This window comes from Acinonyx jubatus, chromosome D2 (genome assembly GCF_027475565.1).
Source record: "Acinonyx jubatus isolate Ajub_Pintada_27869175 chromosome D2, VMU_Ajub_asm_v1.0, whole genome shotgun sequence".
Lineage (NCBI taxonomy): Eukaryota > Metazoa > Chordata > Mammalia > Carnivora > Felidae > Acinonyx > Acinonyx jubatus.
This window is the reverse complement of record NC_069393.1, coordinates 8,246,178-8,273,247: the sequence shown is the minus strand read 5'-3', so window position 1 is coordinate 8,273,247 and position 27,070 is coordinate 8,246,178. Positions and strand designations below refer to the sequence as shown.

The 27,070-nt window shown below is 45.6% G+C and overlaps 1 protein-coding gene across 1 annotated transcript; it reads left to right on the top strand.

The window, feature by feature from the left end:
* The first annotated feature begins 18,531 nt into the window (after positions 1-18,531).
* On the top strand, positions 18,532-26,324 carry ZP4 (zona pellucida glycoprotein 4). Its single transcript, XM_015085463.2, has 11 exons — positions 18,532-18,738; positions 19,002-19,289; positions 20,459-20,656; positions 21,353-21,540; positions 22,076-22,173; positions 23,042-23,172; positions 23,577-23,766; positions 23,843-23,990; positions 24,322-24,400; positions 25,850-25,966; positions 26,182-26,324. Exons 1-11 carry the CDS (start codon positions 18,567-18,569, stop codon positions 26,283-26,285), a joined length of 1,713 nt encoding a protein of 570 aa, XP_014940949.2. The 5' UTR covers positions 18,532-18,566; the 3' UTR covers positions 26,286-26,324.
* Positions 26,325-27,070: the final 746 nt, after the last annotated feature.

The following is a 27,070-nucleotide window of genomic DNA, read 5'->3' as shown; positions in this document are numbered from 1 at the left end:
TACAGAAATAGATTATTATATGCTAAAAAATGTTGGGAGTAATAAAACATGAATGGTGTACATGTCAGAAAGCTTTTCAAAAGAAGTATTTGCACAGCCTCTGTGCTAATTATCCAACAAAAGAACTCCAGTTCGGTGTGGGTTCTAATTTACCCCTCTAATGGATGCCCATGGCAAACACTAGTGGCATTCATTCACTTAGGAACCAGAACTGCCCAGTTCCCTTTACTCTCAGTAGATGAATAGCCTCATCTCCTACGTCACAAGAATAGAGATCTCAATTCTCTAATACCAAACTTACACACTTTTTGGAGGTGAAACGTGTCTGTTTCTTCCTATTACTATGCCCCTTCTCCACTGGAGGCTCAGTTCCTCAGCTTATGCTGTGGGCCCATTTCCTCTGGTCTTTGCTGGGTTCTTACTTACACTAGCAATGACCTCTTCTCTTCCTGCATTGTTTTCTTCTCTTTCTAGTTAATGATTTCATCTCATCAGTTTTTTAAACTGTCTGGACTCTCCTCCATCCTAAAATAAAATTCCTTCTACCATTACCACTTACTCTTCCAGCTACTGCCCTGTCTCTTCTACTTGACACAAAAACGTCCAAATAATTGTTGTGTTGTCTCAACTCCCTATGTCTACCTCTCACCTTCCCCCAGCTCTTTGCCATGGAATTGTCTAGTCTCTATCTCACTTAATCTTTCAAGAGACTCTGTTGATCCTCCTTCTTAAAATGCTCTCTTCTACCAGCTCTCATGGCTCTACACACTTTTGGCTTCCTCTGGCTATTCTCCAATCCCCTTGGTTAATTTATCCTTCTCTGAATAACCTTTATTATTGTTTTTGAGAGAGAGAGAGTGCACATGCAAGTTGGGGAGGGGCAGAGAGAGAGAGAGAGAGAGAGAGAGAGAGAATCTCAATCAGGCCTCACGCTCAAAGTGGAGCCCAACGTGGGGCTCCGTCTCACAACCGTGAGCCAAAATCAAGAGCCAGACACGTAACTGACTGAATCACCCAGGCGCCCTTCTGAATACCCTTTTAAATAAAGGGGGCTTCTCAGAAATTAGCCATAAGTTCAGCCTCTATTTTCACTTTATACCCTTTGTTTAGGCAAACGCCATCCATTTGTCAATGAGTTCCAATTTAAATATGTAACCCAGACCTTTTCTTGGAATTCCAGCGCCAATGCATCCAAATACCTACTCCATGTAAATGAAGCGCCAAAGGCACATTAAATTCAGCAGGTCCCAAACCAAACTCAGGATCTTCCACCAAAACCTAATCTCCCTCCATCTAGTCTTCCATATCTTAGAGAATGGTGCTAACACCATCAGGCTGTGCCCATGAGAAACCCAAGAGCCAGTCCTGACACCACATTCCCTTCTTCACGAGCCCCATTGACTGCTTACCTAATTTGCATATCCTTCGCTCTGTCGTTTCTACTACCACCCTGGACCAAACTACCATCTTGTCCGACCTGAACCACTGCTCAAGCCTTCTAACTCACCCTGCCCATACCCACCATTGACCTTCAATCTGTTTTCACACACCAACCCGAGTAAGCTTTTCAAGCTGCGATCCGCTTATTTCATTCTCTAGCTTAAAACCTCATGATGTACTCCCATTGCTCTCATGACAAGGAAGAACACACTGATGTGTTTTCCAAGGCTCCACGTGACCTGGCCCAGACATGTCTTCAAAGCATTTCTGCCTCCTCTCTTCCCACACCAGCCACACCAGCCTTCTTTCGTTATCTCAGCCAGTCTGATAGCACGCTCTATTTTTTCTTCATTGCATTTATCCTCAGTTTTCCATAATTATTTATTACACATTTATTTTGCATATTTTATTTATCTGTCTCCTCCAAAAAATGGTTTTTAAAATTATCCCTCAGCATCTTGCTCACACAGAGCTGGTGTTCCTCGCACATCTATTGGATGCATATCTGAATTAGTAGATCCAAGAAAGCATCCTGAAAGAGCTGCCGTTCATGGGTACCCAAGGAAGAATGTGTGGGATAGTTACGGTTGCAGGAAATTACGCCAATATGGTATATTTTAAGTAGCTCTGGAGAGGTACTTCCCTAGCATAGCTTATTTTCCCCCCAGTTCTACCCGTTTCTCCTGAATTGCTAACGGAACAGAATATGAAATTTCTCGTGGATATACGGTCATCCTTTCCCTGTGGAGCGGAGACTTGCCTTATAGCCTGAGGTAAAATAAGTACCAACTTCACTTGTTGTCACTGACGTGCAATAGAACAATAATCATCGAATTTCCTCCATAGGTCCCCAAGGCATGGCTCCCTCGGGAATTGGTAGCACAGGTGTGTCACACACATATCTTTGCACACAGGTGCAAAGTCTTCGTTGTCTGAGAGGCTGGTCGAAGTGTGGGTAAAGGACCCGCTTGGGTGAAGAGGCTGCGACAAGCCTCCTCTGCTTTCTGAAAGTCACACGCCAGTCATCTCCCTCCCTTCTCCTAGAAAGGACAGCTTAAATCTCTCAATAACAAGGCAGCAAGTAATCCAGCTGGAATAGTGAGCCTCACCAAAATAATGCCAGATCAAATATAGGGCACTCACTCAAATCTGAATTTCAGGAAAACAACAAATAACTTGTAACAGAAGTATGGCCATGCAATATTTAGATAGAAGGATACTAATAAAGTATTCATTTATTGGAAATTCAGATTGGCTGGGTGTGCTGTATATTTATTTGCTGAATCAGATAACCCTGACTAGAGTCCATTCATTCATTCACTCATTCATTCATTCATTCAGCAAGTATATACCGAGTGCCAACTGTGAGCCAGTCTCTCTTTTAGCTGCTAAGTCTCAGGAGCGAATGCAACAAAAACCCCTCACCAAGCTTGTAGTCCATAATGAAAACCAAATCTAGGTGCCTGTAAAATCCGGCAGGCTGCACTGCCTGGGGAGTGGCCCCAACCCACCACTGGGTCCCTGTCAGAAGATATACAGTTGGTCTCAAATATTTGCTTGCATTCTCCTTGTTAGAATATTCTTTTCTTAGGAGAATAGTCACACCAAAATTGTAACAGTGAGATTGTCATTGGGTTTGGGAGTTTGAATGATTTTATTCCTTTTCCTGCTTCTCTGCATTTTCCATATTTTCTAAATGTGTAGTACTTATAAAACCAGTATGTTCCATAAACTCAAGATGCCATACAGTCACTTTTTAAGTTAATGATTCAAGCCCTGATCTGTACCATTAACAGGATCTCCATTATCTACAGCTGAGATGCCCCTTACCTCCAGAATTGTCCGGGCACTTCAGCAGTCCCAAAGCAGGTGGGGGTGATCGTTAGGGGAGAGGGCAGAGATCTCACCACTGAAACAGGGCTAGTGCCTGAACCTACTCCCCATGTCTTGAAGCCTCACCCCTGTGTGAGGTGGGTCCTGTGCCTGCACCAACAGTAGGATCTGAGCCTCGAGGAAATGGTTTCCTGCCCAGGGGCTCTCTACAGCAGGGCCCACCCACTTTTTCAATAATCCAATGTGCACCTGAGGCTGCAGACTGTAGGATTTGAATGTTCCGTTGACACACCTGGCCACCTCCCAGGGGACCAGCTGGTGTTCTCAGGCGGACTCGGGGCTGGTTCTGGTGTGTTCACTCACCTCGCCTCTCACTGGTCCAGAACCACTGCGTGCACCTTGTCCTCTTGGTCACTGCCCTCCCTCCCTTCCTGGGAATCCATGCTTTAGGGGCCCCCAGATGTTCCTTTTAAATACACAAAACACAGGCTCAGTGGGTTAAGCGTCTGACTCTTGATTTCTGCTCAGATCATGATCTCTCGGTTCGTGGGATCAAGCCCCAAGAGAGGTTCCCATGATGACAGCATGGAGTCTGCTTGGCATTCTCTCTCGCTTTCTGTCTCTGCCCCTCCCCTGCTCATGCTCTATTTCCCTCTCTCTCAAAATAAATTAATAAACACTTAAAAATACATACATACATACATACATGCACAAAACAAAGAATCTGAGTACACTCACTTGTCTCTACACACAGGGTCACTACTCAGCAATACCCGTGGAAAAGAAGCTTCTTCAAGATCCCAGTTACTCCTACCCTTTCCAGTGGAGCCCCAGCAGCGATTCCAGGGAGACCAACACCCATACTGGAGAAATAGGCAATTCCCCTCTAGGGTTCCAAAGCTCTTCCTTGGCTCTTCTTTCAGCAGAGAAAAAAAGGTACAAATGTAATTTCTAGAAGAATATCCCAGTGTACCCATAGAGAATACACAAAAATAACATAAAGCATTCTGAGCCCGCATCTCACCATTCACCAATGGACTCGCTATGGGTTTCTTAAGCCCTTATGTCAGACAAAGCTTTTCTTTCATAGCCTTTATTTATAATGGTAAGATTCCCCATTCGGAATAATTATTAGAATTAGAAATTAAGCTGAATGGATCAAGGCAATGTGCCCTGACATACAGTTAACAGGAAACTGTTCATTTTTATTTTATTTTTTTATATGAAATTTATTGTCAAATTGGTTTCCATACAACACCCAGCATTCATCCCAGCAGGTGCCCTCCTCAATGCCCATCACCCACTTTCCCCTCCACCCCCCCCCCCTCCATCAACCCTCAGTTTGTTCTCAGTATTTAAGAGTCTCTTATGGTTTGCCTCCTTCCCTCTCTGTAACTTTTCTTTTCCCCCTTCCCCTCCCCCCTGGTCTTCTGTTAAGTTTCTCAGGATCCACATGTGAATGAAAACATATGGTATCTGTCTTTCTCTGTATGGCTTATTTCACTTAGCATAACACTCTCCAGTTCCATCCACGTTGCTACAAAAGGCCATATTTCATTCTTTCTCATTGCCAAGTAGTATTCCATTGTATACGTAAACCACAACTTCTTTATCCAGTTGATGGACATTTAGGCTCTTTCCATAATTTGGCTATTGTTGAAAGTGCTGCTATAAATATTGGGGTACAAGTGCCCCTATGCATCAACACTCCTGTATCCCTTGGGTAAATTCCTAGAAGTGCTATTGCTGGGTCATAGGAAACTGTTTGCTTTTAAAATAATATGTTATTGCACTGGTATTGGTATGATGTCTTATGCCTAATTCATAACTATCTATATATAATTTAGAAAAAATGGAGGTTGCCTTAAACAGAATTTTCATCTTGAGCAAAATCATTAGCAAGACTTTTCAATTCATACATCACAGGCCACAGCTAACATTTTTATTGGAGTGAGTCAAAGTGATAAATAAGCTCACATCTCACAAGACCCAAGTCATGGGATTTTAGTGCAAAGATGCCCAACGAGGATGCTTTTATTTCCCAGCAGAGGACACGGACATCCAGAGAGGCAAGTGTGCAAAATCCCACAACTAGCTTGTCATGCATTCGGCAACATGCTAGTTGACAATTCTTACACGTGAGCCCTAGGATGGGAGGTCCAAGGATAGAAAAATCTACTGGAACTAGGACCCACATCTCCTCAATCCCAGGCCAAAGCTCTTTCTTTCCCTGGAAGACAGGCTGTTGTAATGGCCTCTGCTTCCTTCAGGACATTGAAATGGAATGGCATTTAATGCCTGGTTGCATTAGCAAATACGCAATGTCCCCACACTCTGATGGTTTCACTTACCATCAAGGGGGTCACCTGTGCACCTGTAGATGAATAACCTGTGTTTGAAAATAAAGAAGGTTTGGAAAACTAATTATTTCCAAATATCATACAAATAACTTTGAATCCAATGGTATTATCAAATCCCCACATGACTTTGAATGCTTTCTCCTTCATTTCAAGCCTCTGCTAAATTATCTAGGCCCCAGAGCATGAAAATGCAGTGCATAAATCAAAAACAGGTTGTTGGGGTTTTTTCTTCCTGTGCTATTGCAGAAATGTCAATTTGCCACATCATTTAGCAGCCAAGGAGCAAGCTACAGATGGAATAGGGGAAGCATGAGCAATCAGCCTGATCACTTGGGAGAAAACTTGGAATTTCTGACCGAAGTGAATTCCTTACAATTTCAGGAAAAGGTATCATTAGCATGTAGATAAAATAGGAGGCCTGAAGACTTGCCTCCTCTTCCCAGATCATCTCAGATTTTATTTGGATTGTATTTGCTCCTAATTCTCTCCCACACACTGCCCCCTTCAGGCCATCTACAACACCATCATCATGCCTGTCATCTTGGTGTTTCCCTTATAATTCTTTTAAAAATTTTTTCATGTTTATTTATATTTGAGAGAGAGAGAGCGCACGCAGGGGAGGGGCAGAGAGAGAGGAAGACACAAAATCCATAGCAGGCTCCAGGCTCTGAGCTGTCAGCACAGAGCCCGACATGGAGCTCGAACTCAGGAACCATGAGATCATGACCTGAGCCGAAGTCGGACATTCAACTGACTGAGCCACTCAGGCGCCCCAATGGTGTTTCCCTTTTAAATTTCCTTTTTTCTAATTGATCAATGCTTTCCCATGCTGAGACAAAATTTGCTTCCATGGAAAAGTCTTTAGGCTTAGGTTTAGGAGAGCTGGATTCTGGTTCCACCTCTGGCATTCAAATGTAAACATGCCCAGATCTAAATGACTCACCTTGTACATTTGCTCCCAATGCAAGGCACATGAGAAGAGCGGGAGCCGTGTCTCCTATCACATTCATCTCCCAACCCAGACCTTCTCCACTGGGCAAGACCCTTCACTGTCTCCCAACTATATCCTGTTGATTCCTTGTTCTACGTGTTCATTCATGGCTTCAGTCACTGAATTCTCGCTGGTCATTCATCCATCAAATCTAGACTAGCCTCCTTCCTTATCATCTATCCTTTCCCACCTGACCATCCTCAACAAGAACTCAAATTCCACCTCTGGATAGCTTCAACTCCAATGTCTTTGGCCTTGCCCTGCTCTGAAGTCCTAGCCCCTTCTGTTTGTATCGCATGTTTTTCACTTGGTTATAAAATGTCTCATGTTATTGTTTTGGAATTTTCTGCATTACTTATTCATTGCTTCACTGTGTTTGCCTTGGCTCCCATCCGAGTTTTGAACTTTTACTCCATATAATCAAAACTCCTAGTTTCTTTTTATTTTTCCTAGTTTCTCATTCCAATTCTCAACTACTCTGAGCAAAACCAACAATCTTCCATTCTCTTACATAAAACATAAGATCTTTAAAATTGCTTCCAGCTCTAATAGTATGTACGTCTGAGATTTTCTTTACTGTTTAAAAATTCAGATTTGGGGTTCCTGGGTAGCTCAGTTGGTTAAGCATCCAACTCTTGTTTCTGGCTGAGGTCATGATCTCACAGTCATGAGATCAAGCCCAGCATTGGGATCTGTACTGAGGGTGGAGACTGCTTAGGATTCTCTCTCCCTCCTTCTATCTCTCTCTCTCTCTCTCTCTCTCTCTCTCTGCCCCTCCCTCCTCCACTCACACACATGCTGCCTTTCTCTCTCTCTCTCTCTCTCAAAAAAATCAGATTTTTTTCCTTTGAGTTTTATTATTATTACCACTCCTTTAATTCCTAGCACAATTATGGCATATCATACAGTTGTCCCTTGGTCAACAAGTGGTTTGAACTACACGGGTCCACTTACATGAAGATTTTTTTAGAGTACAGTAATGTAAATGTATTTTCTCTTATGATTTTCTTAATATGTTATTTTCTCTAGCTTACTTTATTTAACAATACAGTATGGAGCATATAAAATATGCACCAATTGACTGTTCATGTCATTGGTAAGGTTTCCGGTCAACAGTAGGCTATTAATAGTTAAGTTTTGAGGGAGTGGAAAATTTACATGGATTTTTGACTGCGAACAGGGTCAGCACTCCTAATTCTCACATAGTTCAAAGGTCAACTGTAGATGCTTAATCAAGGAGAACGTTGAAATGAGGACAGTGAGATCATCTCCCTGGCTATTCTGTGGACATGCCAGAATTCCAAGGTTGAAAGAGGGGTGTTTGGAAGTGTCCCTCAATTCCTAAGGCTTTTGCTACAAAGCTATGAGTGTCAACGAAAGGTCTTTCTACCCCCTTCAAGGCATGGAGAGGATGATATAAACACGGCTCAGTACTTATTGCAAGAAAAAGGCTCCCTAAAAATCCATCTTCAAAGTTTATAATTTTCAACCGATGAGAAGCAATTCCTTTACCTCCAAAGGCCACGAGGCTTCTGTGTTTTTAAATAAAGGGAAAGGCAAGGCCTGTCAAACAACAAGCCACCAATGTGACCCATTTGAAGAAGAAAGAAATGAAATGATCACCCGTTTCAGTTGGCAATTTGGAGAGAGAGGGTGAGATCGGAGAATCCTGGCAGACTCCTCATTTTCTGCTTGAGGAAAAAATAAAGGGTATTTATGGGAACTGTCCTGTGTTATTAAAGAGGGATGATTGCTTCAGCCCTCCTAAAATGTTTTGTAATATTAATTTTTCACTAATGACACTTTTAATACACTCCGTGATAAATCCCTGCCAGAGTCTAGCTCTCGCCGGTGTAGGTGCGTGGAGCTGTAACAAGCATGACCCTAGCCTCTTACACAGATTGGACTCATTTATTACCCGGTGCCGTGGCCAATTTGCATCTCCAATCCACAAGCAATCTTTCTCCAGCTGTTACCTCAATTTGTCCTTGCAACAATTTTCATCACTTCTGGAGAAATTTTTGTGATAAAGCTGTGCAAAGTATCACTAGGGGCAGAGGGAAGAGGTGAGGAGGGATTGCGGTCAGCTTCCAGGGGGAGACGCCCAGGGGCAGCCCCCTTGGCCTTTGGGACCTGTGGGTCCCCCAGTCATGGACACCAGCCCCAAAGCTAGTTGTTCGGAGGCTCCTGCTGAATTTGGAGGAATCTTACTTCAAATTCTATCAGCACTGAGTAAATCAGAAGGCTCTGTAAAATGAAGCCTTTGAAGATTGAAGGGAAAGAAAAACAGCAACCTTGAATAGGTGTTCTAGCTCGGATTCTAACCTTTAACTCCTCTACCACGTGAAGAAAGAAAGGAAAAGGAGGAGAGTGAGAAATAAATACATGAGAAGGCGAATATTGGAAGGATTCTCTATAATGCTTGGCACCTTGTCTCAAAGGACAGCCCCCAAATCACATGCCCTGACACAACCAGCCGCTGGTTGTTCTTAAGTGAAATGTAAACATTTGAAATTGGTTTAGCCTATGAGAGTATAGTTTTATTCATTTATTCACTTTCCAAGTATCCATTGCCAGATACTGGGCTAGGCATAGGAGTCCATGTGTATTTAGCTATTGTTCAAAAGCATCTCATCTGTAAATCCCATGAGATCGAGTACCCCCTATCTACTACTAGACCCCTGAGCCTAGCATAGTACATGGCAGAGTATGTCCGATTAAAGAGATACTGGGATAGAAGGAGAGAACGAGAAAATGAGGACAGGAGAAAGCAGAGTTTTATCCCCAGGATCTAGGAAAGTCTCTGATCCAGAGTAGAGGCTTAGTGAATGTTAGTTGTTGTTTATGCGGAGAGTGGAATTAACATAACTGACCCAAAGCATTCACTAACTGTATGACTCAAGTTACTTGTGCTCAGGCTGGATAAAAAAAAAAGCATCACACAAACATGTGATGCTTCCATTGATATTTGCTTAGAGTAAAAGGAAGCCAGGTAGCAGCTACCCTTCTCCAAGATATATCTTTGTAGATGCACAAATATGCTTTGGTAAAATCACTGAACTGGTCCCACTTCTAGGGAAGGTTGTGAAGTTAAGAAAACTCTGTTTAACTGAATGCAAACAGGACTGCTAGTCAGGACTGGGACATGCAGGACAGACAGGCAAGAGGGTAGGAGGGGTGTTCAATGGGTTATTTAAATTTTGTTTAAGCATTCCCAGAACATTATCTGCCCATTTCATTTTTTTTTTTTTTTTTTAAGTAGGCTTCATGCCGAGGGGGAAGCCCAACATAGGGCCTGAACTCACGACCCTGACATCAAGACCTGAGCTGGGATCAAGAGTCAGATATTCAACCGACTGAGTCACCCAGGCACTCTTATTCTGTAATTATTTACTGAGGCCTTGCTATGGTGAAGGCATTAAGCTAGAAGGGACACAGCCTGCACTCAAAGACTCTGTGGCCAAAAAGGGCCCAGACCCAGTAAGTAACAGTTAAGACGCACCAAGAAGGGCTGAAGGAGGCACAAGTCCCCAGGAAATCCCCCAGCCCAACCCTGGGGGCCAGTGGCCAGAGAAGGATTTCCAGAGGAGGCGATGCCTCAGCCAGACCTTTTAAAGAATAAGATGCAATGACGTAAGTTAACATAAGCCAGGCAGGAGCAAAGAAGTAGACAAAGCAGGAGAGGGTGTTCCAGAAGAGAAAACAGCACAGGCCACAGCACAGTGTGAGAGACAAAGGATTGGGTCTGGGAAACCGTTGGACCAGCCACCGGGAGGCAAGAGGCTTCCCTGGACCAGCGGGCAAGGACACGATCGGGGAGGACTCGGGGCCCTGCGAAGGAGTCTGCATCTTAGCCTGAAGAGAACAGGAAGCTTCACTTACATGGTGAGTTAAGCACAAAAACACAGGCTGGCGGCAAATAGGAAGTAGGACTTGCAAAACAGGCCCCCTCTGAAGCATGATGCAAACCATTTAAATAACAGAGTTCTGGGGGCGCCTGGGTGGCGCAGTCGGTTAAGCGTCCGACTTCAGCCAGGTCAGGATCTCGCGGTCCGTGAGTTCGAGCCCCGCATCAGGCTCTGGGCTGATGGCTCGCAGCCTGGAGCCTGTTTCCGATTCTGTGTCTCCCTCTCTCTCTGCCCCTCCCCCATTCATGCTCTGTCTCTCTCTGTCCCAAAAATAAATAAACGTTGAAAAAAAAATTTAAAAAATAAAAAAAAAAATAACAGAGTTCTGGGGCCTCTGGGTGGTTCAGTCAATTAAGCATCTTTTTTTTGTTTTTTTCTTTTGAGAGAGACAGAGCACAAGCAGGGGTGGAGCAGAGAGACAGGGAGAAAGAGAATCCCCAGCAGGCTCCACGCTGTCAGTGCAGAGCCCGATGTGGGGCTGGAACTCACGAACAATGAGATCATGACCTAAGCCAGAGCCAAAACCGAGAGTCGGATGCTTAACTGACTGAGCCACCCAGGCGCCCCAACCTAACCCTACTCTTCATTTCGGCTCAGGTCGTGATCTCACATTTCATGAAATCGAGCCCCACATCTGGCCCTGTGCTGACAGCAGGGAGACTGCTTGGGATTCTCTCTCTCCCGGTCCCTTTCCCCTTCCCCTGCGCTTGCTCATGCACTCTCTCAAAATAAATAAGTAATAAGTGTTCATTCGTCTCAAAAATGCTGTCTGAGGATGTGGGCAAATCATGTGGGGGAATTCAAAGGTGAGTACAACACGGACTTCAAGGACCTTACAAACCAGGAGGGGAAGTAGAGTCCTGGATTGTAACTGTCCCAAGAGCAACACAAAGACAGCTGGAAACCAAATCAAGAGGAAATTGCCTCCAGGTGGGGGATCACGAAATGCTTCATGGGAAAGAGGACCTGAAAAACACCACCCAAAAGCCGTGGTCCTCAAGCTTGAGTATGTGTCAGAACCCCCTGGAAGACGACTGTGGGGCCCGGTGCCAGGCTGAGACCGGGTCGAGCAATGTTCCCCGTTGACTCAAGCCAACCCGGTGGTTTCCCCTCCCATTCCCCCACTTTCAAGGGCATACGAAAGCCTTGTCAAGGCTGAGAAAGTTAATTCCTGAAGCCTGTGGTCTGCAGGTGTTGGCAGTAATGCTACCTCCCTTTTTCTACCCCGAGTCAGATAGAAACAAACATGGGAACTGTGTTTTGCTAGCAATCTATCAACAAGGTCTTGTGACCTGTTCAGAAAGTTCGCAAGGTACACAGAAGTAAATGTTTTGGCTGGCAGTGATCATGTGAAACCTGTTTATTCTTAGAATGACCTGATCCATGAGAGTCTTATATTATAAAAGATTGTGTACAGCAACAATAAAGCCGTCACTAGGGCCATCAGCCCAGGGGACCCTCCTGTTCCCAAACTTTCTCTTCTTTTTTCTTGCATTCCCCTACCCTCAGGACCCTGACCTCGGTGATTGTCGCGCCGGTCGTGACACACGACTTAACTCTGTGGGTCCCCACCCCAGAGTTTCTGATTCACCAGGTCTGTTGTAAAGCTCCTGAATTTATACTTCTGTTAAGTCCCCAGCTGAGGCTGACATCGCTGGTCCGGGGACGGGTCTTTGGAGAACCTTTGCCCAAGTGAACATAGGGAATTGGGCCAACAGAGAAGGGACCCTATGCATCACATGAAGAGGAAGCCATGTATGTAAAGGCATGTGATTAGAAAAGCAAGGCTATATCCCGGTTGAGGAGAGAACATAAGAAACATGAGTATACACGATAGAATCAGACACAACATTTGTAAATTAATTACCCAATCAACTCCAGTCAGCTGAGAGCCATTGAACTACAAGAGTTACCAAGCATAAGGCAATGACCAAAGTGAGCCTGGCTTCCATGTGGCCTGCATCTTTCCTCCTGAATTTTCTATCCTTCAGCCGTCCTGTCTTACCAGGTCCGCCTGCTCTCTAAACGAAAACAATCCAATTAGTACCAACCACTCAGCCACAGTGTGCATTACTGATCCCTTTCCTCTAAACAAAAAGGAATTTAAAAATCCTTTTAGTTTAGAAGGAAAACTTTAAATTCATTCTATGAGACAAGCATTACCCTGATACCAAAACCAGATAAAGACACCACTAAACAAGAGAACAACAGGCCAATATCCCTGAAGAACATAGATGCAAAACTCTTCAAAGATATACTAGCAATCCTATTCCAATAACACATTAAGGAAATCACTCACCATGATCAGATGGGATTTATTCCTGGGATGCAAGGGTGGTTCAGTATTCACAAATCAATGTGATACATCAAGTCAATAAGAAAAAGGAGAGGATCCGTATGACCATTTCAATAGACTCAGAAAGGGCATTTGATAAAGTACAATAACTATTCATGATAAAAACCCTCAACAAAGTAGGTTTAGAGGGAATATATCTCAACATATTAAAGGCCATCTATGAAAAACCCACAGCTAACATCATCCTTAATGGGGGAAACCTGAGAGCGTTTCCCCTAAGGGCAGAAATAAGACAAGGATGTCCACTCTCACCACTGTTATTCAACACAGTACTGAAGCCCTGGCCACAGCAGACAGACAACAAAAAGAAATAAGATGCACCCAAATTGATAAGGAAGAAGTCAAACCTTCATTATTTGCAGATCACATTTGCCATTTGCAATGACGTGGATGGACCTCGAAAGTATCGTGCTAAGTGTAATCAGCTGGTCAGAGAAAGACAACTTATGACTTCATTCATATGTGGAAGAAACAAAGGAGCAAAGGAGAAAAAGAGAGAGAAACAAATGAAGAAACAATTCTTAATTATATAGAATAAACTGATGATTACCAGAGGGGAGGTGGGTGGGGGGTAAAGTAGGTGATGGGGATTAAGGAGGGCACTTGTGATGAGTCCCTGATGATGTATGGAAGTGTTGAATCACTGTATTGTACACCTGCTACAAATATTACACTGGATGTTAAACTAACTGGAAATAAAATTTAAAACTTAAAAAAATAGACAGATAAAACAATAAATAAAAATCCCTTTAGTTTTGCCAAAGCACGTTTGGGGATTTTTAAAAAGAATTTTAACAAGTAAATGAAAATTATAAAAGTCAAGAAACAGAGGCACCTGGGTGGCTTAGTCAGTTAAGCATCCAACTCTTGATTGTGGCTCAGGTCTTGATCTCACAGTTCATGAGTTGGAGTTCTGCACCGGGCTCAGTGCTGACGGCGTGGAGCCTGCTTGGGATTTTCTCTTTCTCTCTCTCTCTCTCTCTCAAAATAAATAAACTTAAAAAGTAAAGAAATAGAGGCATCCACATGCACACAGTTCTCATGTCAACCCAAAAAAAAAAAAAAAAGCCCAAACAAAGATCGGTTTGGCTGATGCAGCTTGACAATGGCTTGCAAGGTGTTTGAGCTGAATTATGCCTAACAAAGACATGTTGAAGATAGGGTCTTTACGGAGGTAATGAAGTTAAAATGAGGTCATCAGTGTGGGCTTTAATCCAATACGTCTGGTGCCCTGCTCTTAAGGAAGTGAGCATAATGGAGGAGGAGAGGCAACATTTTAATAGACATCCCGTGTGGACCAGAAACAGCAACTTTTTCTGTGAATCCCCACCCCAAAGTCCTTAGTTTTAGCTCTTTTTCTCTCTTTAGCAACTTACTCTCCTACCTTCCTTAAACTCCCCTTCCACTTCAAGAGGGAGGAGCCACCAATGTATTGACGTTCCTCTCAAAGTCCAAAAAGCTATTCAGTTGGGTCTTCCTGCCTGTGAGAGGAGAAGGATCATCCTCCCCACTGGTGGCCATCAGTTCTGGTGGCAAAGGAAATGGTGGAGCAGGAGAGGCGAGACCACCTCAGAGCAGGGTGGGTGCGGGGGAGGTGGGCTGCGTGGCCCAGGATGGAGACAGGAAGTTGAAAGGGGAGACCCAGCAACGGGACCTATCACCTCACGACTGACTCAGGCTTACATCTCATTCTTGCTTGTTGAAAAGACAAACCATGTAAGTACTTACAGTAAATTCAGTTTGCCATCTTCCTTCAGAAGAGAAGTGTCCTAATTTCCACCACATGCCGAGAACAGCTGGGTGCTCCCTCACTGCTCCCTAATTACTGATTAGCACACACAATGGCCTAATCGCTCCTCCATATTTGGGGGTAATTTTGATTATTGCCTTATCAGACTCGGAGAGGGTTTCCTGGGGCTTTGTTTACCCAATATACCTCACCCTCCAGTCAGGAGGACACACTCTAGTCACAGCAAGAGAACCACGGTAAATGTCTGTCCCAAGGGACGGCCATAAGTTTTATAACAATCCTGGTGCTATCAGAATGCAACCGCTCTCTGGAGAAATCGCTGTGTGTGCCCGTATTCCAATAAAGGGAACATTAGTAAATGGCATAGATGTACACTTGTTCTCTAGTTTAAACACTTTTTTTAAATGTTTATTTATTTTTGAGAGAGACAGAGACAAAGTGAGCAGGGGAGGGGCACAGAGAGAGGGAGACACAGAATCCAAAGCAGGCTGCAGGCCCCAGGCTCTGAGCTGTCAGCATAGAGCCCGATGCGGGGCTTGAACTCACAAACTATGAGATCATGACCTAAGCCAAAGTCAGATGCTCAACCAACTGAGCCACCCAGGTGCTCCCTTTGTTCTCTGGTTTAAATGGAAACATGCAAAGGTGGTTCAGGAAAAAATATGCCCCGACTGAACAAGGTCTTTGGAAAGTACAGTGTGCCTTGCCCCATTGTCAGAAACTACTCTGTCCTCCCCCCTTACAGAGACCCCTCCATGGCCAGACAACGAATGAGGAATGGGCAGCATCTTTGTCAAGGTTCTCCAGAGAAACAGAAAGAGTAATAGATATTTGCATGCATGTTTACATATCTCTATATAGAGATTTACCATGAGGAATTGGCTCATGTGTTTATGAAGGCTGAGAAGTCCCATGAGTTGCTGTCTGTAAGCTGGACCCTTTAGAAAGCCAGTGGCATAACTCCAGCCCGAGTCCGAAGTCCTGAGAAGCCAGGGAGTCCGTAGTGTAAACTCTAGTGTAAGAGCAGTACCCCAGCTGAAGCATGCAGGCAGGAATTGGACAGGAGAGGATTCCTCCTTCCTCATCTGTCGTTCTTTTTGGAACAACAGATGTGCCAACCCATCCCCGGGAGAGCCATCTTGAGTCCACGGATTCAACTGCTAATGCCATCCAGAAACACCCTCATGGACACACCCAGAAATAATGTCTAATGTGGGCTCCACGTCACGATCAAGTTGACACATGAAATTAACCATTACAGGCAACATAGCCTCCCATGTGGGACTCCCCAGTACCCTGGTAGGTGTCCCAAGAGGGATCCTTCAATCTGTGTATAAAATAGGAATCAAACAAATGGTACAATGATTACAGGGCTTTCGGTAAGTCTCTACAGGTTATAGTGATTTGTAATCTGTATGTAAATCCACTAAAATTATTTTTAAGTGATCAAGTGATTCTGACTTAAAACAGCACTTGCCCTCCCAAACTCAAAGAGCAGAGCATTACTTTAGAGAGAATAGGGGGAGAGGATATTTTACAAGTTAAACGTGGGGCTCCTCGAGGTGGATCACACACTATCAATGCATTTTCTCTCCTGAAACTGAGCGGTGTAGCCGAATGAACACGTCCTCAGGGGATTTAGCATGGCAGCAAGCATGAAATCACCTAATCCCAGCCCTGCTGGCATATTCTCCTAGGATGCGTCCTTGATCCTGTGGCATCAGAGTGACTGGTATGAGCCTGGGTGGACTTTCAGATGTCTTCCCCGGTTTCAGATTTATATGTTCATGTGTTAACTGTGTAAACACAGAGCCTGACTAGAGGTCTCCCCAGGATAAGCTGTTCCTCAGACCCCCCCGCCCCCAGTACAAGGAGGCCACTTCATAGCACCTGCTGTCTCAGTGCCTCCCATCTCACCTGTGTCTCCCAAGCACTGCGCTGGTCTTGGTGACACTCCTGACACTGACAATTATGCAGCAAGTTTCGTCGGAAGCACTGTACACGCGTTCTCTTGCTTCATGAAACGATACCTGTCAGTTGTACTAATAGCTCCCACGTGAGGGAGGTATCCTCACTTCCCAGATGCAAAAGTTGCAACTCGCTGACAGAGGTCACAGAGCCCAGGAAGTAATGATGTAGCATTTGTTCCCAGGTTCGTTCACGGCCAAAATCCAAATAACCACTATGCTATACTGCCTCCCAAGCATTAGCAAAACGAGCAACCCTCCTCGATCCTTCACTGCTTTACAGAACAGCCTTCGTAAGTCTAGCGGGGAGACTGGCCTTTAAGCCCAAGACATAACACACGTCGCCTTCTTTCTTGTACTTGCAATCACGTGTATAGTTACTCAAAGGAAAAATACCTAAAGATTATGAGTTTGAGCCACATTTTCAATGGGGTTCAGCCTCAGGACATGGCCACTACTGAAAGCACATTCGTTGATTCATTCTTTACTCAGTCAACACTGAGTACACACTATCCGAGGCATTCAGGACACAATAAAAAATAAGAGGCCACTGGAATCCAACGAGGTAAGTCCTGTGGGTAAGGAAATGGGATGTGTCAGGCCAGTGGCCAAACCCAGTGCAGAGGAGGTGAGGAAGTCACATCCCACCCAGGAGGGCAGAGTTCTGCATTCCCTCAGTGTTGGCTGTTACCACATGGTTACATGAGTTATCCAATTTCCCCAGGAAGATATGTTTGTTCTCCATTAGTTGACGAGAAGTAAAGATACCTGTTATGCATTCTCAGTGCTTTGGCTGAGACTTTTTGTTGACCTGGGAAAAGTTTCCATATGATAAATATTGGGCTAAACAGAATCAGAAGACCATTTGGGGGAAACTGGTAGAAGATCAGAAGCCAGTTTTCAAGTTCTTGCCTCAGCAGTGAGGAGTATATCCATCCATTCCTCAAGCTCTCAGAATGCCTCTATAACCTGGTCTGGTGCTAGGGCCTAAACGGTGCCCAGATCATGCAAACCGCAGCTCATAAGGATGAGAACACCAACGTGGAAAGCATGCAAATAGCAAACTCCCACGTATTTATGAAAATATGGCTAAAACCTAGGTGAATGGTAAGAGATTTAAAAATATCCATATAAGAGGCAGAATTTGTTTGGGAAATTTATGTCACGACCCACATTTTCACCTAGGTCTTATTAGGGAGCCCAATAGGACACTATGGCAAACACAGTTTTTGGAATTTGTCAAGAAAAGACTCCAGTGGTGGAATTCTCTCTTAGAGCCAGGGAAGGGTTTTAAGTCAGCTTTTTTTTTTTTTTTTTTTTTTTGAATCAAGGTTACATTTTTCTGAGATTTAAGCCAGGTTCCAATTGTGCAGTAACTTCTTGTGAGAGCCTAGAACCATGAAGGTGATGGGGGTCCTTCAAGGCCCCAACAGTGTTGGCTGAGCACCGTGCCAGACACGTGATGTAGAATAGCTCACGTAACCCTCAAGCATACTCCTACCAGGAGATATTATTCCCATTTTACAGAAGAGAAAACTTGAGATTCCAAAAAGTTGTAACTTACCCAGATCACATAGCTCATAAGCAGCGGGGCTCGATTCATACCCAAATACGCGAAATTCTAGAAGATGGTCTCCTGAAGACAGTAAGCTGCTAGAATAAAGTGCTACACGGGAGCCATCTTGGAGAAGCCTCTTTGAGCTATAAGGTACCACATTTTTCCTGAGCTCAGAATTGCCTGGATTGCAGTGCTTAACACGATGCAGCTGCAGACCTTGGCCTAAAGTGAATGAGGCTGAAGAGCCACCCTTTCCAAAGGAGCTTCACCTGCATGTCACCCAGGTGTGCACCTGACAGCGGTTTCCTTCTGTATTTAAAGCCACCTCACGGGGCAAGGGGAGCTCTGGTTCATGGGAAACTAAGTACAGGTCTCACAGCCAGTAGGGGCTCCTGATGGCATCATGTGGCTGCTGCAGCCCCTCTTGCTCTGTGTTCCCTTGTCTCTCGCTGTGCGTGGCCAGCAGAAGCCCCAGGTACCAGGTTATCCCAGTGAACTCCATTGTGGGCTCCAGAGCCTTCAGTTTGCCATAAACCCGAGCCCCGGGAAAGCGACTCCTGCACTCATAGCCTGGGGTAAGTTGGACAACTCCCCCGGCTTAGGGGCTTAACGCTCTCACCCTCCTAACACTTTCCCCCTTTGGTGACCTCTGCAGGTACTCCTACAGATCAAACCCTCTAAAATGTAACTTCTCTTCTGAAATCCGAGCCCCCTCTTGTCCCTCTCTCTCTTCGCTGCTGCCCCTCAGGGTCCAATGGGCAAAGCTGGCGGTCCTTTCCCCGCCCTGGTGAGTGTGGAGACTGACCACCTGTGCTTTTTGCTCCCCTTCACCCCCCAGACAATCGCGGGCTGCCACACAGGCTGCAGAACAACTCCGGCTGCGGTACCTGGGTAAGGGAGAGCCCGGGGGGCTCCGTGCGGTTAGAAGCGTCTTACAGCAGCTGCTATGTCACCGAGTGGGTGAGCACGACCCAATCCCCAGGAACGTCGAGGCCCCCCACCCCAGCATCCAGGGTGACTCCCCAGGACTCCCACTACGCCATGATAGTCGGAGTTGAAGGCACAGATGCGGCTGGGCGCAGGGTTACCAACACCAAGGTGCTCAGGTGTCCTAGGAATCCCCCAGGTAAGGGCCGGAAACTCTCAGGTTCTCCGTGGTGCTGAGCTGCCTGGAATGTGTTCTTGGGCCTCTTTTACCCGCTCTGTGCAGCGATAGTGACCCCTGCCACTCCTGAAGGACTCCCCTCCAGCTGCCCTGCGCACGCAGCCCTTAGGATAGCCACCACTAGAGCAACTATTCAGCAGGAGGCACTGTGGAGAGTGTTTCGCTGTCCCCTCCCTTGTCCTAACCAGTGCCTTACACGCTATCTATCGCTGCCCCCAGCAGCAAGCTTGGCCAAGGGCCCCTCCCAGTGGGTGCCGGGGCTGGGATTCAAACCAGAATTAGCCCAGAACCTGGAGCTCCTCAATGTTGAGCCGCTTCAGGAGAAAACTGAAGCTACCAAGGACACCTGGCAGATGCCTTCCAGGAGCAACTGTGCCCTGAAAATAGAACTCCACCATTTCAGCTGGAGGCAACTGGATCATTCAGCTGGGGAATTAGCAGGAAATGTGACTCGTACTAGGCTTCGGTGAATCTTGCCTTGTCCTCTGCGAGCCCTCCCTCAAAGTCCTAGTGGATTCCAACCTGTAGTCCCCTCTTCTACCCCACCTTGTACCCAAAATGTAATCCAGAGGGATAGCACTGATGAAAATGCAGGATCCCGGTCCCTGTACCAGCCCTACGGTGCCAGAACCTGCATTTCAGAGCAATCCCCTGGTAATTCCTAGCTCTCAAAGATGGAGAGATATCTTTGGAAGAAGAATGGAAGGAAGGATATCTTGCTTGAAGCAAAGCATAAAGGGCCCCACTGCACCTACAGCTCTTGCTGGGACTCTCTTCTTTCAAAATGTACTAGTTTCAGGGGGCTCTTCCCAGGGGGCTTAATATTGACTTCCTGAAATGTAATTGCTAGTATGTAATATGGATCCACCCTGATCATCGGGGCATCTGTGGGAATTTTGATACTTAGTTGTTTTTAAGTTGCATATTATTGATTTAGAGACCGCATAAATGGGGTAGGGGCAGAGAGGGGAGAGAGAATTCCAAGCAGGTCCCATGCTAGCACAGCTCAGAGCCTGATGTGAGATTCGAACTTCCAAACCAGGAGATCATGAACTGAGCTGAAATAAAGAGTCATCCAGGTGCCCCAAATTTTGATACTTTGTAATTATCTTTTTTTTTTTTCTTGAAAGACCAAGCTTTGGTATCCAGCTTAAGTCCCTCTCCTCTTCAAAACGTAGCACTAGAAGCTCCAAACGCTGACTTGTGTGACTCTGTCCCAAAGTGGGACAGGCTACCATGTGCTTCTTCACCCATCACTCAGGGAGACTGCAATAAGCTTGGTTGCTGCTTTAAATCAGAGGCAAATTCCTGTTACTATGGAAACACAGGTGAGTTCTTGCATCTCTGAAACCGGTTAAAATCTGGATTACTCGCAACTAAACCCGGAGAAGGGTGATCTTCCCTCCCCCTTACTCCCACCAGAAAACCAATGTTTAAAGATGACCAGAAGTTGAATGTATAAGCTATGAACGCTTCCTAGAATACTTGACCCTATGTGCTCACTTTCTATAGCCTTCCCTTGCCAATTCTCCTAGAAACCAAAATATTCAATGAGCTCCAGAAGCAAAAAAGCCAGTTGACAGAAATTGAAGATTACGAGCCACCTTGGGAATAAATAGGTTAAGTGTCCACAGAGCCTCCTCTCACGACTCCCTGTGTGTCCCAAATCCTACTCTAAGGTTTTCTAATGCAAAACACGTACAGGCAGCCCTCTATTCTAAGCTCTGAATACTGACTGATAGGTATAATAGTACTTTGTCTTATTGTACGGAGGAAGCTAGAGTTAGGAGGTTACGTGCTTTGCCTCAAGTTGCTCAAGTAGTGGAGGCAACATTCAAACCCAGGGGCTCCTGAGGATGCTCATTCAGTGCTTTAATTAGGCTCAGACAGCTGAACATGCAGCAAGGTCGCTAGCTGGGACTGGCAGCTTCCCGGGGAGGAGGGATCAAAAGTAGCTAAATGTCTAGCTGGCTCAATACCGGGAGGGAGGACATGCTTTCAGCACAGCAACTCTGATTTCTCAGTGACCTCACGCTGTACCCAAGACGGCCACTTCTCCATCGCCGTGTCTCGGAACGTGACCTCACCCCCACTGCTCTTAAATTCTCTGCGATTGGCCTTCGGGAAGGACCACGAATGTAACCCTGTGAAAGCAACACGTGCCTTTGCCCTGTTCTTTTTTCCATTTAATTCCTGTGGCACCACGAGATGGGTAAGAACAGCTGAGTTTTGGCCCTGTTCCTAACTCAAAGTCAGAAATGTCCTAGTGACAGGGCAGGAGTGGTGGAGTCTCTTAGCCAGGAAGGATACAGCTGACCACCTCTTGGTCCGGAGGATGGTCTCTAGGACAGAAGAATGCTTCATGGCTGAGAAAGCAGAAAACTTCCCCGGGTGTTCAGCTAAGATCCTAATTGTGCCAGAGCACTTCTACCGAGCCACACACGAGGACAAGTAATAGGTTCTTCTTGCCACACTGCCCTGGGAAGCAAGCAGGGAAACTGGCTGACCTTGGTGGTCATGTTCCTGGCTGCCTCATCGGAGTGCTCAAAGCCCTATTCTCTTATGCTGGGCTAAGTGAGGTGAGACGGTCCCAGGTCAGTTAATCCACCTGCTCTTGCCTCTGCTCAAGGGGAAGAAAATGCAGCCTATGATGGGGTAGCCTTGCTGACTGCTAGATCAGAGCAAATTCTGAGTGAAAGGGCACCTGGCTAGCAGGAATGGCCACACTTCTTTGCCCATACTTCTAGGTCACTGGAGACCAGGCAGTATATGAAAATGAGCTGGTGGCAGCTAGAGATGTGAGAACTTGGAGCCATGGTTCTATTACCCGTGACAGTATCTTCAGGTAAAGGTCTGAGTTAACCTCACCCTGCTGGACCAGAATGACTTCCCTTCCATCAAACAGGATTCTAGGGTAAAGCCCTGAAACCACAGAACCTCTGGTCATGACCAGAGACCCATCTACTGCCTTGGCTGTCTGATCTTACTGACCATATCGGATCAGATCTCCCTGCATCACTGCCACTGATTTCATTTAAGCCTCAAACTCCCCCGGACTCCTATTTCACTGACCGGGATTTCCTTGTGTTCATTTTGGCCTTCTCCCTTCTGCCTGCATAGTCCACCCTGTAGCAAAAAGAATCCCTTAACACCTCACATAAGATTTTACACTCAAAGCTTCCTCCTTGTCCTGACATAGCTTAAACGTGATATGAAGGTAATTTGTAGGACCTTGCATGAAACACTGCCTACTTCCCAGTCTTAACCCATCTTCTGTGAAATGCCATCTCTCTCTCCCTGTTTCCAACCCTGGACTGTGGTCTCAGGAGACTATATAGAAGGACCAGCTCTGGCCTCTGATCTCTGCTGTTTCTCTCCCTCCTCTTACCTCTGTTACTACTTAGCTTCCTTCACAGCCACTCCCTGCAGGATCTTCCCTGACTACCTTCTCTACAAAAGGCACAGGTTTCTCACAGTATCACGTCTAAGTCTTGCCTGGTTCCTAGATCTCCAACGCTCAAACACTGATCCTGTCTAGGTCTTAGTCTTCCCAGCTAAGATCTAGTTCCCACAAACTCCGAAACCCTACCCATCCTGTCGACAAACTCGTCCCATGCCTAGTGTATAATGGCTCCTAAAAACCTTTAAAACCTGAAAGGCGGGGGCCCACCCTACCACCCACGAGAGCTAACAAAGGTCCTGTTTGTCCACAGGCTTCGAGTCAGCTGCAGCTACTCTGTAAGGAGCAATGCCTTCCCGCTTAGCGTTCAGGTGTTTACCATCCCACCACCCCATCCGAAAACCCAGCACGGACCCCTCACTCTGGAACTCAAGATTGCCAAAGGTGAGACCCTCCTGGCTAGCCTACAGTCTTAAAGCCTTATTACTTCTCTTGGCATTAGGAGACCAACTTGGTTAGGGCACCTGGGTGGTTCAGTTGGTTAAGCATCCAACTCTTAGCTTTGGCTCAGGTCATGATCTCCTGGTTTGCAGCCCCCTGCATCAGGCTCCAGGCTGATGGCCCCAACCATGCTTGGGATTCTCTTCCCTTTCTGCCCCACCTCCCACTTGTGTACTTGCTCTGTCTAGCTCTTTCTCTCTCAAAATAAATACTAAAAATATTTAAATAGACCAAATTGGTAATAAGATACTTGCTAGAGGTGCTCATGTGGGCGATGGTCTGTCTCAGGCCATCTAGAGAGTTCTAGCTCTGTCCTTAGTGCTCCAACCCACTTTGGCCTCTTGCAGATAAGCACTATGGCTCCTACTACACTATTGGTGACTACCCAGTGGTAAAGTTACTTCGAGATCCCATTTATGTGGAGGTCTCTATCCGCCACAGAACAGACCCCTCCCTGGGGCTGCTCCTCCATAACTGTTGGGCCACACCCGGCAAGAACTCCCAGAGTCTGTCCCAGTGGCCCATTCTGGTGAAAGGGTAAGTGGCTTCTCCGTGTACCTGTGCTGGGGTCCCCCATGGAAGCCCATCCTGACTGCTGGATATCTTTGCTTAGATGCCCCTACGTTGGAGACAACTATCAAACCCAGCTGATCCCTGTCCAGAAGGCCCTGGATACACCATTTCCATCTTACTACAAGCGCTTCAGTATTTTCACCTTCAGCTTTGTGGACACCATGGCAAAGTGGGCACTCAGGGGACCGGTATGATGTGCATTCTGCCCTGTGTGTTCCTCAGCAGGGCTCCGAATGCCCCCTCCCCAACCGCCAACTTGGAATCCTTTCCACATCCCACCAGTCCTTGGCCAAGGCTGCCCTTTGATTTTGGCTTGTTGGTACTTCCTTAAAGTGATCACTGATCCCAATGACACAAGCGTCATCTGCCCTCTAGACTCTAGTTCTTCAGTGCTATTGTGATATTAGCTTGGGGTGTCCAGATTTGCTGTTAAGTTTCTTTCAACCTCTTCCCGGGGAGGTAAGTTTTAAGACTTCTGATGTGGTTCTCCTCCATGATCTCCATTCTGTTGGCTCCCAGGTGTATCTGCACTGTAATGTATCCATCTGCCAGTCTGCTGGGACCTCCTCCTGTAGGATAACCTGTCCTGTTGCCAGGCGTGAGTATCCACACTGTCTATACTGGAGGACAAACTCAAAATAATCTGGAGTCCCACGGCTAACCTCTTTTGCCCTGTGGGCAAATGATTCCAAGTGAAGATTGATTTTTCTTAATGAGGCTGCTTCAAGTATTTTGAGGCAATAGAACAGACAAGCAGCTTCCTAGAATCCCAAGCCTGTTAAATAGGAGCTATCAATCCTTCAGTAACTCTCAGTCTTTGCTTTTTCCATATACATTATGATTAAGCCAGGAATCAAACTGGCTCATGACCTACACATGGCTCAGTCTAATAAAACCCTTGTTATCCGGCTAGTTCACAAATCTAGATGTTTACCCCTGCTCGAAGGCAGGTCTGGCAACATGACCTGAAGATTTATAGGTGGCATATGATTGCCGACAGAGTATCTACTTGAGTTGATCAGAGCCAATACTCTTGTTACATGTCTGTATTCCTACCTGGTCCACTAACTTTTACCTGTCTAGCCCCTGAATTACTTGGGATTCGTGAGCACCTTCTGGCAAAAATATATTCCTGGTAATGTAATGGGAGTCATGAAATACTGCATTAAATACTTAGGATCTAACTTGAAAAATATTCTGTATACTCCTAAAGAAACTAAAACTTAGATGGACTTTTCCAAAGTCCTATAACTGGTAATAGAAATGGGATTCATAAGGGGCGCCTGGGTGGCGCAGTCGGTTAAGCGTCCGACTTCATCCAGGTCACGATCTCACGGTCCGTGAGTTCGAGCCCCGCGTCGGGCTCTGGGCTGATGGTCAGAGCCTGGAGCCTGTTTCCGATTCTGTGTCTCCCTCTCTCTCTGCCACTCCCCCATTCGTGCTCTGTCTCTCTCTGTCCCAAAAATAAATAAACATTGAAAAAAAATTAAAAAAAAAAAAAGACATGGGATTCATAAGCTACCAGTTACCTTTGTAGCTTAGGAAAGGGTGTTGGTATTAACAGGTTACTGTCCAAATGACTCTTCTAGAGGAGGATGGCAGTTTGGGGAAAGGCTAATACCCTAATCCCTATTACCAAATTCTGGCGAAACTGAGGTAGCAGTGTTAATATAAACTCAGACAAGACTTTATATCTAACAACTTAAGGAGGTTCTGTGTTTTCCTTATTGTTTTAAGTTAATTTACTTTGAGAGAGTGAGAGCAGGGGGCAGAGAAAGGACAAGCAAGATCCCAAGCAGGCTCTGCACTGTCAGGGCTGAGCCTGATGTGGGGCTCGAACTTCGTGAGATCATGACCTGAGCCGAAATCAAGAGTCAGACGCCTAACCAACTGAGCCACGTAGGCACCCCGATGTTGTTTTTGTTTTTAATGGTTTTCTGAAGGCATGGAATGGAGCTGTACATATTGAGGGACTTAACTCTCCAACTCCCACCCCCTCCGTGTGCAAAAGAGTCTGACTAATCCCTAGCTGTCTTCTCTCCAACAGGAAGAAGACACTCTGACCTCCATCTTCACAGCAGTACTGCGAGCATCTCTAGCAAGGGTCCCATGATTCTACTCCAAGCCACTATGGACTCTGCAGAGAAGCTCCACAAAAACTCAAGTGAGTGGGAAGAGACCTAACTAGCTATTTGAAGCCTCATACCTGAACCACTAGTCAAACCAAAGCTTTCCTCATCCCCACTTCTTATCCCGTGCTAATACGACCAGTGTGAATCTCCAGTTGACCAGCTTGGTTTTGCTAAAGAGCATGCGTATTTTTCAGGCTATGGTATCACTTGGTTTTGGCATCCGCTAACCTCCTGGTCCATCCTACAGGTTCTCCTATAGACTCCCAAGCTCTGTGGATGGCAGGCCTTTCCGGGACCCTAATCTTTGGATTCTTGTTAGTGTCCTACTTGGCTATCAGGAAACGGAGGTGAATTATTCCAGTTGTGTTAATAAAACCAGATTGCATTACCAGCCTGTGCCCAGCCTCTCATTTGAAAGGTAAACCACTATTGTAAATAAAGTCCTCTATCTGCTCTGGGCATCTCCTCTCTCCAGCCTGGGACATTATTTTGCATGATGGTAGAAGAAAAACCATGATACCCTAGGTTTTGACTCCAGCCAGCTTTTCCAGCTTCCAAATAGAATAACGTTGCAGTAGACTCATAGTTGGATGACCACCTAAGCAGTGGATACAAGAACTAAACACATCAGATTTAGCAGAGATGGTTTCAAGCTCAAGAGGGGGTGTAGAAAAAAACTCTTCCAAAAGACCAAACTAAGGCAGAATTAATCTAGACCTAGTGTGAAATCTTCTAGACCACAAGTTCTCTGAAAGAAGGCTGCTAAAAAAACCATAATAGGCCATACCCCCAGAGTTTAAGTAGGTCTGGGCTGATGCTTAAGAATTTACACTTCTAACTACTTCTCAAGTGACCCTGATATTATTCTAATCATCCCACACTGAAATCCAGTGTCTATTAACAGTGACTAAAAGGAAGCATTTGATCATGGATTTGTCAACCACAAGTAGTTTGATCAGAAGAAGCTTAGTTTTGAGCCCGAACCAGTCTTAAGACTAACAGAAAAGCATGGTGACTTCTCCAGGGAAATAAACATCCTGCTCCAAGGACTCCCTAGGACTGTTGGCCATAATCTGGCAGTCTCTAATCTCTCCAGGGGGGATTTCTGAAATTAATCCTGGTTAAACAAAGTTTCC

Coding starts and splice junctions, on each gene's coding strand:
- ZP4 (XM_015085463.2), top strand. CDS start 18,567: ATGTGGCTGCTGCAGCCCCTCTTGCTCTGTGTTCCCTTGTCTCTCGCT. Junction 23,767..23,842: donor TGGCCCATTCTGGTGAAAGG/GTAAGTGGCTTC, acceptor ATCTTTGCTTAG/ATGCCCCTACGTTGGAGACA. Junction 24,401..25,849: donor AACCTGTCCTGTTGCCAGGC/GTGAGTATCCAC, acceptor TCTCTCCAACAG/GAAGAAGACACTCTGACCTC.